At 42.6% G+C, this 11,995-nt stretch overlaps 1 protein-coding gene across 1 annotated transcript in view; it reads left to right on the forward strand.

The window, feature by feature from the left end:
• The window catches only part of RIPK4 (receptor interacting serine/threonine kinase 4), a 31,360-nt gene that overhangs the window by 8,713 nt on the left and 10,652 nt on the right, over nucleotides 1-11,995 (forward strand). The window contains exon 2 of the mRNA XM_025215423.1: nucleotides 2,635-2,926. Coding sequence (XP_025071208.1) covers nucleotides 2,642-2,926 — 285 coding nt within the window. The 5' untranslated portion in view covers nucleotides 2,635-2,641. The remainder of the gene's footprint in view (nucleotides 1-2,634; nucleotides 2,927-11,995) is intronic.

The raw sequence follows: 11,995 nt of genomic DNA on the forward strand, positions 1-11,995 counted from the left end.
ACCCTTTTTTCCCCCCCCTTCCTTTTGGGGGGGGGGGGGGGTAGAGAATTCTTCAGATAAGTCTTTACAAGAACTAGACTCCTTGGCTATGAAGTTGTTTTTCTTCTTCCTGGTAAATGTGATTCACTCATTTCACTCACTGCACCGGATTGGTAAATCAGGGTTCTTACTGATTCCATTCTTCTCTTTGACTGACTAATGTTGAATCACTTACCTTTCCCACTGGGACTGCAGGGAATTCTTTCCGGTCCGTTTACATGGGAAAAGCATTTGAACCAAGTTTTAAATCAAAAGAAAAGTTGTAATATCTAAATCCTGGTTTGAAGATTGGTGGCTGGCATTTAAAATTTGTTTATTGGAATCATTGACCGTATCTAATTTTGTGGTCGGAGATCATCTGTTTTGAGTCTTGTATTCTACAATCCATGTAATCTGGATTTTTAAAGCTGTGATCCTGAGCACTCATTTGTACTGGAAATAGTGTAAAAAGAATTATAATTTGATAATTTAGTCAAATCCTAGACTCACCAATCTTGTTGAGACATACTGCAGTGTCAACATCACTTTTTTTTTATTTTTGCCTACATGATGGTTTATAACAATGTAACAATAAATACCTTGGGCATGTTTAAGAGTGGTTGACCTGTCCTTCTGATGTACTAAATTGTCTTCAGAATATAGCTGTTCATCTCCCAGGAAGAATATGCTTTTCATTTTTCTGTGCTAGATCTATGAGTGCTGAATTTAAAATCTTGCTGTAGGAGATCTTGCTCAATTCAACTGGCTTCTGAATTCTGCAACACTGAATTAGTCATTGTGCAGTAGCACTAGCCAGAGAAGTCTAGCTCCTTGGATTTTCAGCTCAGCCCCAGCATAGTAAAACCAAAACAGGATTTAGAGCTACTAAAGAACTTCACTTCACAGTTTTTTTGGTTTTTTTTTTGTAAAGCGCTTTCATCTTATTCTTAAGTCACAAAAACTAATGATGATGAAGGAGGACTCACTTCCTTCTTGAGTTAATGGTTTTTTGTTTTCCACAGATTCAGGCAGGGCTGAATCACACTTAGATATCTAATCAGTAGAGTAGAATCTGACCCTTAATCTTTCAGAACAGCAGCTGAATAAAGGTATGAGATTCACTCTTTGTAATGCTGCTTTAAATACACTTAGGGCAGTTCCTTTGGTGTGAATTGGCATATTGTTCTATTCAAGTCGGTGCTTAAATTAGTGAACCACCATGTTGGCATTGGCCCTTGGTTTCTTTTATTTATTTTTTTTAAACTGTTGGACCTTGCTGACAAATGTGCTGAACACGATAGCAGTTAGTAGAGCTGATAGGATTTTGTTGTAGATGTTATAAGGGTCTTTGTAAAATAATGTTCTCGGAGCATGTGGTTCTGACTTCCATACTTCTTTGTTTTACTGGTCAGAGACTTACTGATTTGTTCTTACCCATGAGCGAAATCTGTATAGTATGCTGTCTTACTTTCATTAATCTTTTTTTTGGATCAAATTATTATCCTTCCCCCAGGATTGACTGCTTTTCTATACTTGTAGGCAGCCATGGGAGACTCTCTTTTTCCTTCCAATTTAGTGTTGACTCCAAATAAACAAATATGAATTATTTGATTGTTAAGTGAGGGCACTGTTGTCCTCTCCTACTGTAAGCAATCAGGGTCTTGATCTGGGAGTCAAGGAAAATCTTCATTTCTTACAGGCCAGTACTTAGCACCTCACAGATCAGGCTTCCACGTGACTTGTAAATAACTTATTGATCTCCTTACTTGGGATTATTCTGGAAACACAATATAGGCATTTAGTTGTGTTTTAAGTTTTGTTTTGCTTTGTTTTTCAGTGCTGCCTGAGTTGGGTCTATCTTGGTGAACTAACTGAGCATAGTCCATGGTGGAAAAGAGCTTATAATGTGTCCATGTAATTTATAACTGGAATCTGTTCCTTCTCTATGGGAGTGGTTTTTCAGATTAGTTCCAGTTCTCCAGATGACTTTGGAGACCTGTGCGTAGCAAGGCAATTGGAGCAATGCTGTCTAAATTTGCTTCTGTTTAACTTTTGTCTTGTGAATCACAAAAAGTTAGCATTTGTAGCCTGGGGAGCTAGCAGAGGTAAATCTGTGTTTAAAATTGTTTTGTTAAAGCAAGAACAGAATGGACAAATGAATTTAATGCTAGCTGCAGAGATTGGATAAGTACTGATCTCCAAGTGGAGATTCTGAAATGCATCACTTAGTACTGTAGGCTAATTGTTAGAGCGTGACTCCCAGGTTGGTGGCCCACAGGCCACATGCAGCCAGCGAGGAGTTAATGCAAAGGCCCTGGACTTGAGGTCTAGGTGCTACTGCCACAGGGGTCTTCAGGCTCTCCCTCTCTCCTTCAGCTTCTCTTTCATGCTTCCACTCCTACGATCAAGGCAGCACAGCATGGCCTACGGTCTTGGCACAATGTGGGGGTGCCCATGGGATCCAGCCCAGCAGGAGGTGCCTGCTATGCTGGGTAGCAGGGAAGCCTGTGAAGTTCCCAGTGGCTTGGAAGTTGGATTGCCCTGTGTTAAAGTAAATGTCATGTTTGTGGGTAGGAATAGCCCATGCCTTTGATAACGTTATTCTCTTTGGCCTAGGGAGCGGATGGAGCTGCTGGAAGAAGCAAAGAAGATGGAAATGGCAAAATTTCGCTATATCCTTCCTGTTTATGGCATCTGTAAGGAACCAGTTGGCTTGGTTATGGAATATATGGAGACAGGATCACTGGAAAAGCTCCTGGCCTCAGAACCACTGCCATGGGAACTGCGCTTCCGAATCATCCATGAGACGGCTGTGGGTATGAACTTCCTGCACTGCATGTCACCGCCACTGCTCCATCTGGATCTCAAGCCAGCAAACATTCTGCTTGATGCCCACTATCACGTCAAGGTATGTCTTGGGATTCATGCAACTGTTAGGACCTGTTTCTGTCACGGAATTTTTTGCATTACTCGAGTTCAAGGGGGGTGAACAAGCTTAACGTGAAGGCACAACCATGATTTCAGCATTCAAAATAAATGCTTACCTACACATTTGCAAAATGAGCTTGTCTTTGGCTTCAGTGAGTAACCTTCTTCCTCTCACTTTATTGTGGAGTTGGCTAGATACAATTCTTAACAACGTCTTGCTTTGAAGTAGAAAGAGAGAAAATCATCCTCAAGGCTGATTCAACAAAAAAATCTCTGTTCTTGAAGTCTGAGGGAGAGTCTGTCAAATCTCTATTTCCTGTGATTTGGCAGGGAGTGGCAGAAGTTGGGGGAGAAGCAGGATAAGAGCAGATGGAGGGAAGAGGGATGTGGAATGTGGACCTCTTAGTTCAGATTCCAAAATCTTTCCCAGCACATGTTTAGCAGGTTTTCCATTTGGGATCCTGTTACTCTTCATATACTCTAGTCCAGGGGTCGGCAACCTGCCGCACGCGTGCCAAACATGGCACACGAGGCCATTTTGCTTAGCATGCCACTGCCAGCCTGGGCAGCTGCTGCCAGCCCTGGAGCCTGGGCTGCTCCCAGAAGGCGGCTGGAAGCCTTGCTACACCAGAGCCTAGGCCAGCTGCAGCCAGGAGGCTGCAAACAGCTCCTGACTTCCCGCCCTGGACCCAGCTGCGCTCCGGCCCCGGGCTCTGGGAAGCAGCAAGTGCTGGTGATGCTTCCCACCGTGCTGCCCTCCCCTGCCACCTCTGCAGAGCAGCATGTGGAACCCGGCGTGGCGGGGCACAGTAGGGAGGCATACGAAAGCTGTCTGCTGTACCGAGCTCCCTGCTGCCCTGGCCACACTTCCCCTGCAGGCGGGGGCACAACCCTGTGCTGCTGCCCCTGTGCACACAGGGGAAGTGTGGCCAGGTCAGTGCAGAGATTGCAGCGGCAGGCAGCTTATCTGTGTGGCTCCTCTGTGCAATGCCACTCTGGGTCACACATGCTGCACTCCAGAGGGCCTGGGGGAGGGCAGCAGGGCAACATTTATGATTATTAACTATGCTAATATATAGTGCATCCTGCCATGTATCCCCTGCCCTCGTTTTGTTTTTCTGGCATACCAGCACTCCTGCACCTTCCAAGATAGACGTGGTGGTTTTTTCAGCACTCCAGTCAAAAAAAACATTGCCTACCCCTACTCTAGTCCATGCTCATGGGCTTGAAGCTAGAGTATGAGCTAAAAATTAACTCAGGCTTGTAGAGAACTAATTTTCTCCCTGGGCTTGGTTGGGAGTTGATGCTCTGAAACAATAAATTTCTTCTTGCCACCCACATCCAAAGAAGTTCATGTTTAGAGGTTTTCATGGGCTCAGTAGTAAAAATAAATAAATAAAATAAAAAAATTATTCTTGAGCTCAGTGTGACAAACTAAAACGTTGTTCTTTTGTGGAAGTGTTCCTAGCTATTTCATCCACTCTAAAAATGTGAGCTTTTCTTTTATTTGGCATGTGTGGTTTATATTTGTTATATAACTTCTGGGCCTGATCCTGGCAATGTTGAAGCTCATGATAAAACTCTCAAAGTCTGATCTGCAGAAGTCAATGAACTGGTTGGCTTACTGGTGGTTATCAGGTGATGTGTAAGAAATATTTAAGTGCTCATCTATCCCCCTCCAGAACTAAATAGCTTATTCTAATCCATCAGCTCCTGAATTGCTTTGTTCTGGGTTGAGCACAACTCTTGGAGAGAAGAACTACAAGGCAGACAAGCATGTGCATAGCTGCGTTTTTTTCCTAATACCGGGAGAGCCTAATGTGTATGCCTGGAATGTGAGCAGTGAGCTGGGATGACTTTTTTTGTTTAGGTTCTAAGTGATGAGAACTTCTCATAGTCATCAGTAACTTTCCAGGAGAGTTGTGGTAATTCTGGTCTTCTGAAAATCATACTGCTGTGCTACAAGAAGCCAGGCTTGAATTCTTTTTACAACAGAATTATCAGATTTGTTTAAATTCAGGGCAGGGGAGAACTCCTAGTGGCTGGAGAGTCAGAATTATAACCGACTCATTTTTAGGTAAATCAGACTTGAAGGAAGAGTTCAGATCTCTATTATAGCTAAGCAACTTGTTGGCTCTCTGGTGGGGGGATTTTCCTTATGAAAAACAGATTGCAGTATAGTGGCTTGATGGTGTTGTGAAAGTGACAATTTCTGCTATTCAAAGTGTGCCTTATGCCTACAAAATGCTTGGTGGTTATTGTTAAGAATTGATTTGATAATTTATTTTTGCATAACTTAATTATTTTTTGAATTCCAAATTTTTGGTTTGCCTGGAGGTTCACAAGCATACAAAGAGTTAGACGGGATGTGCAGGGGTTGCAACACTCCATACAGATGCAAAACGTCCTGTCCCTAAACCATGGGCAACTGGTGCCTCCAGAATCTGGGGTGGGGCACCAGTGGCTGATTCCCAACTGGGGTGGTGGTCGCCAGCACTTCTGGTTTTGCTGCTGGCGCTTACAGGGTCAGTGATTGGCTGCTCACCGGCTGGTGTCAATCTCAGGGGGGCATCAGACGGCGCTTAACTTGGTGCCCTCACTCTCTGGCTGGTGAGGGCCAATCTCAGGGGGGGCACGTGCCCCCCTGTGTCCCTCCCTACATGTCGCCTATGCCCTATACTGTGCCAGATGAATGCTGTTCCAGGCTCTTCTTTAAAAACCCTTAATGAAAGAGGTTCTACAGCTTCCTTAGGCAGCTTCATCCATTGTCCTGCTGCTCTTCCAGTTATGAAGATTTTCTTGAGATTTTAATCTGTGTTGCTATAGTTCTAAGCCCATTGTCTCATACCCCATCCTCCCTGGCAAGGGAGAACAGTTTTTCTCCATGTTCTTTATTGCAGTCTTCAAATGTTTGAAAACTGCCATCATGTGTCTTCTCTCCCATCCCCCCTCCCCACCACATGTACCTGGTTCCTTCAGCTTTCCCTCATACAGCTTGATTCTATCCCTATTTATATTTTTCTTGCTGTCTAAGGCTACTAAGAGGCTGTATGGTAAATTGGTATTGGCATATATTTTGGGTGGTGATGGAATGAGAAGGGAGGCATGTGTGAAGACTGCACTTTTCACTGTGGTCAGGGTTTGCTGTTCCTAATATACTTTTGTTCCTCCTCAGTGAATAGGCACACTGAATACCCTGGCCAGCTCCCAAGGCCTTTGGGGGCAGTTAGATCACACCCTTTCTGTGATGGGACATAAAGGGCTAAATGTTGCATCTTCCAGGCATTTGCAGTGCCAATACATGGTGATGCATCTCTGCACACATGGGGTGAAGGGGGGGCATGTTTTTTTTGGAGTTCCTTTACTCTCAAAATGTGGCCTCAAAGCTCCCTTTTATGTTGAGCCAAACCCATTATTGAACCTCAGATCCTGCAGCTTCATTTGGTCTATATTTTTGATTGCCAAAAGCTTGTGAGTCTCATGTTCTTACTTTTAAATGGCAGTTTAATTAGCAGGTGACCTGCTCCTAATGGAATCTGAAAATAAGTGAACAGGCTGAAGAACAGTGGACTAACATTTGGGTGGAGGGGAGGTTCTCTACCAAGTATTTGCCCTGGAGCCATAAAGCAAACAGCTTCTAAGCAGATTGAGTTGGAAGTGCTGCTGTGTCCCACCACCACTTAAAATGCAAATGCATCCTTCTCTTTCTAACAAGCATAAGATTTACTTTGAAAATTCCAGCTGGTGATGATAGTAACTTCAGTGCAATGCTGTTGCATTAGTCATCAAGCTGCTGCCTCCATTCCACAAAGTTGTCTCTTGGGCATTTACGCAATAATTTTGCTGAATTTTTTTTATTATTTGTGGGGAGGGGAATCATTAAAAGGGTGGTGATAACTACAGGGAATAAATGTACGTATTTCAGACACATCAAGGTGATGTCTTGTCACCTTTTTACTGTCAAAATGTGTTAAGTCCTTGCTAAGCATTTTTACAATTTATGCTACTTTTCTAAATAGTGTCAACGGAGATAGTCGGAAAGGCATAATAGTTCTGTTAACCCTGTTCTCTGCAATCACAAGATTACTCCCAAGACTTTTTCTTAATGGCATTGGTTCACTTTCAGATGAAAGTCTTATTGTAACTTCCTTTAGAAGACAATTTCTTGTTCGCATGGGCTTTGTCATTGGGTATCAATCTGCACTATCCTTTTCTTAATGTCAACTCGTTGATCCCAGTTCTGCAGGCTTGTACCCACTAAAATAATCCTCCGATCTCTCTTATTTGCATCCTTCAAATATTTATAGACTGTTTCTCACAGTTCCTCCATTAATTGAACTACATGCAATTAGCTGTTTTAAGCTTCTCTCTGATTTCCCAATAAATTGCAAGCTGCTTTCTGATCACTTTTGTTTTTCATCTTCCATGAAGCCAGCTAGCCTCATGTGCTGCAATACCCATGTCTAACTTGCTGGCAGCCACTATCTCTAAAGAGTTCTCTTCCCATTACATATCCGTGTTTCAGATCACTTTTCCCTGTAATATTAGTTTGTATTTTTCCAGGCTAATTTCATTTTGTTACATTCTGCTTCTGTTTCCAATCTGTTTCTGGATTCTCCTTCCTATCCTAATTGGTAGTTGTGATTCAGCCATTATAACCTGCCAATTTTTCTTCATTTGTAAACTCTCCCAGAACCCTTTACAAACGGTTTCAAATAAGACTAACAGCAGTACATTCATTGCCCTAAGCTCCCCCTTCAACTCAGTTTTGCTTTTTATCACTGACAAATGCAGGTTAGAACTTTAGAAGAACACGGTTTGAAAGCAATTTTTGTCTTAAAATTACTACTATGAGTATTTCATTAGGACTGAAAGAAGTTAGACCCATTTTCTCTTTGTTTACTTTGTGCATGGTCACTCTTTTCTAGGGTCTATTAAACATGTGAACATTTTTCTGTTCCATTGTTAATATTTAATATTTCAAGATATGTTACTTAAAAATCACCTTTTTAGAAAGGGGAATTGTAAATATGAGTCCCTTCTATAAAATCTGTGTTTCTAACATCTTGGTGCAGTAGTGCATCTTGGGAGGAGGTAGTGTCATTCACTGTTTGTGCTGTAACTGACCAGTTTTATTCAATCTGTGCTTCTCTGTAACATTACAGACAATTGCAACTGACTCTTGAAAAAACAGAGGCCCTTACATTATATTGCCTAACTTGCTCCTAATCGTGTTTGTTTAAAATGATGGTGCTACTAGTCTTTAGAAGGAATATGAAGGAAAAACGTAAAAGGGAGTTCTAACATCATCTTTGAATAAAAGTTTTGTTTAATTTCCCCCAGAAATTTCCCATCTTGTGTCCTCAAAGGCTAAGCCAGCAATTTTTAACACTTTCAGACTATGCTAGTTGATGTAGCAGTTTGCTTCAACTCTGTCAAGTATGACACTACCAAGAAATTCAAAAGGATGAACTTTGGAGTTTTCTTACCTCCAAACTGCAGCTCACCGCACCCATACAATACAGTACAGGATTTTAAAAATACCTTTTCATTTCCAAAGAGTCAACAAAGAACAACATGGCAGTGTTCCACCTGCCCAGGTATGTGACGACATCTGCCAATGACAGAAACACCAAACATGCCAGCACAAATTAATAATTAATCTTGTCTGCTTGTATTATGTAACTGAAAAAAACAAACTTCTTATGCACACTGTGCCTGACTGATGCAGTGAACCTAACTGGTGCCTAGATGCCCTTCAGTATTGTTCACAGAAAAGTAATGCACAAGTTCAGTTGGAGAGCATTTTGTGCTCTCACTTCCCAGCGTGCTTTGTGTAGCATATGACTGTAGAGAAACACAGTTAAAGCTGGTTGTTACTTTGCAGACTTAGTGCCGGAGTCTGAAGTAGCTGGGAGCAAAAAGAGCTTTATGGGCAAATGCAATGAGTAGACGAAAATGAATATGCCACACATCTTGCTTTTCTTGGGGACTGCTGTCTTCGGCACGTCCGTATGACAGTAGATTTTGAAGTTGTGCGTGACCAAGCTGAGATGCTGAACCCTACAAATGAGCTCACTACATACTGGTTATTGTCATGGAAGTATCTGCAAGATGAAGCAGCAAAGAAATTCTGTCTAATTTCTGTGAAGAAATCGAAACCTGGGTGGAAAGAAATAATGTGATGCTCTCAACTTCAGGAGTAAATGCTGTTGTAATATTGGTGCAAAACAGCATTTATAAATACTGTATGCATAATGGTTCATATAGCTCTTCCGGCATGAAACTTAAAAGCCAAGATCTTATTAGCCATCTAAATAAAAAGAATCCTGGGCCTCCATACAGGAACTGGGCCATGGTTTTTTGTTTGTTTGTTTGTTTTTCTCACATCATCACCTCCCACTATGCAGGAAGCTATCCTCTCTGCTTCAGTTGTAGCTATATTTTACCTGTGCTTATGTTATGGACTTCTTATGAATCACTTGGGGATGAAAGCCTGGTGAAATAACTTAGGAGGAATAAGAATTCCTCTAACAATGACACAATCTGCAAATACTTTTGAGAGTCTTCAAATGTCTCTGTACATTTGTTATTTAGAAGAGATCCTTTCTAAGAACACACGCAAACTTGCCTCAATGTGTACAAAACAAATGCTAGATTACAAAATGTGTGTGGAAACAGTTAATAAAAGTCAAAAAGCTTTAAAGGGCTACATTTTCCCACTTGTATGACTCCTATTATTAAACAAAGTAGTCTGATTTACTTTGAAGGTTTGATTTGAACCTGAAAAAAGCTCACTCCAGAATATGCCGCTTAGGTACAGTACCTTAATTTTCAGTGCCATATGTGATATGTTGGCACACACCAGGCAACTTTGCAGTTAAATTCCCTTCTTAGTCCACACAAATCTGATCTTCTGTATTGTCTCTGTAAGGTATGCCAGTGTGTTTACAACACATGCACCAGAGTACACTGTCCTGTTCCAGTGTTGGCTGTTTCTTTGCTTTTGTAAGTTCAAAGAATAATCTTGCTTGTAGATTTTTGAGTCACTCCCTCTGCCTTAGCTGTCCTAAGGATCTGTACAGAAAGGGTGAAGCATTGCCTTTTTTAGCAAGCTCCTCTTCTGAGCACTGAAGTTCATGCATGAGTGCTGTTTTGTATTTTCCCCTCTAACTGAACTAAAACTAAATGATACAAAGTCTTTCACTTGTTTAGCCAGTTCATTACTTTACAGCAGGGGTGTCAAAGATATGCCTATGGGCCAGATCTGGTCTGTGGAGCTTTACAATCTGGCTTGCCAGTCTTGGACCACCCCTAAACACTGCATGGGGCATGCACTGGCTCTGGTCCCCTGCACTGCATACTGTTCATGGAGCCAGTCTGGGGCACACTACATGCAGTGTGCCAAACTAGACCCGGCACTGTGGGTGATGTACTCAGCACAGGGGGCTGGTCCGGGGAGCACACTGCTGGCCTCAGGGCTGGTCCAGATTGGGCTCACAGACCAGCCCTGCATACTGGACCCAGTGCATAAGGCCAGTCTGGGATGGGTGTTGCATGTAGCATGTATCCCATGCCAGCTCCATGCTCCAGCGCTGGATGGGGGTTGGCGTGCACCATATATGACATGGGGCTTTTCTAGGGCATGCACTGCATGAAGTGCATGCACCAGCCCAGCCCTGTGTGCTGGCTCTGCTGCTTGGGGCTGGTCTACAGGGCTTATCTAGTCCATGAGGCCGGATGAGTTTTACACCTCTGCTTTACAGCTTTAAAATGCTCATCTGCCATATAGCTCACTTCAGACATGAACAGTTAACTACTTTTCAATATGTCACCCAATACCAGAGCTCTGCCAAGGGTGTTCTGTTCAGACTTGCGATAGCTGGATTGCTTTAAAGAAGAATTGAGGGTGTATTTATTTTGCTAGCATGCTCGGAAGCACTGAGCATCTCTGAATCCTGCAATTCTTCCTGCCTTCCTGGAACACTCCACTGCTGTGCTAGATCTTCTGGTGGATTATGATGGCAGTTGTTCACTCTAGCAACGATGCCTCCGGACAGTTTTGGAGTGAGAGTGTCTGTTTGATTCCTTGTGTCCAGAGGGAGATTTCTGTTTAAAGTCTAAAAGACTTTATTAGACTTCTGAGACTTTTACTGGGGAGAAACCATAAAACCTGCTGTAAAGTCAGAATCACAAAGAATTTTTATAAATATAATATGACCTATTGATTTGAGGTACACCTGAAACTTTTTCCAAGGGAGATGCTACAAAGAACAAAAGGTGCTAGATGAAAGAGTCACCAGAAGCTGTGGTGCCTTTTGCATGAAGGGGGATGTTGTGTAGGTGGACAAAATGTTTCCAAAGCACCAATGAAAATCACTTAGGGTCTCTTGAAAAATCTCCTCCTGTTCCCTGTCCTCCATATTTTAGAACAGGGGTGGTCAACTCATGGCACGTGTGCCACAAGTGGCACAGGCTCCATGTATGTGGCATGTGGCAGATCAGGGAGGGAGCAGGGATCACAGCATTGGAGCAAGGATCAGAAAGCAGAGCCACAGATTTGGTCGAGGAAGGGGATCAGAATGATGCTTAGAGAAGGTGTGGGGCTCACCTTGTAGTGTGTCTACCTAAAAACAGTGGGGACCTACATTTTTGAGTTTTCTAGAACAGCTGGGAAAATATTAAAGTACCACAAGAAACATGCTTTCTCTCTGTGTGTTTGCTTTCTGACTGTGCTGTGCCTTAGAGGGCAAATAAAAGCATATTTGTTTGACACTTCAAATTAAACTGGAGGCGTTTCCTTTTAAAAGAGAACTTGCCATCACTTGTTTTTGTTCCTTTCAGCTGGATTCACTGCATTGCTGCACCAACTTGCTGTATGCGCTGGTTGCCAAAAAGAGTTCCATGCTATTTTTAATGTTTCTTGCCTGTCTCCAGATGCCATTAATGTTTGACCCATAGAGACGTGGTTACTTGAATTTGTACTATATGTGATAAGGCGTAGAGGGTTTTTTTGTTTTTTTTTGGGGGGGGGGGGGGGGTGGTGGAA

The sequence above is a fragment of the Alligator sinensis genome, unplaced genomic scaffold (assembly GCF_000455745.1).
Source record: "Alligator sinensis unplaced genomic scaffold, ASM45574v1 scaffold840_1, whole genome shotgun sequence".
NCBI classification, from domain to species: Eukaryota; Metazoa; Chordata; order Crocodylia; family Alligatoridae; genus Alligator; species Alligator sinensis.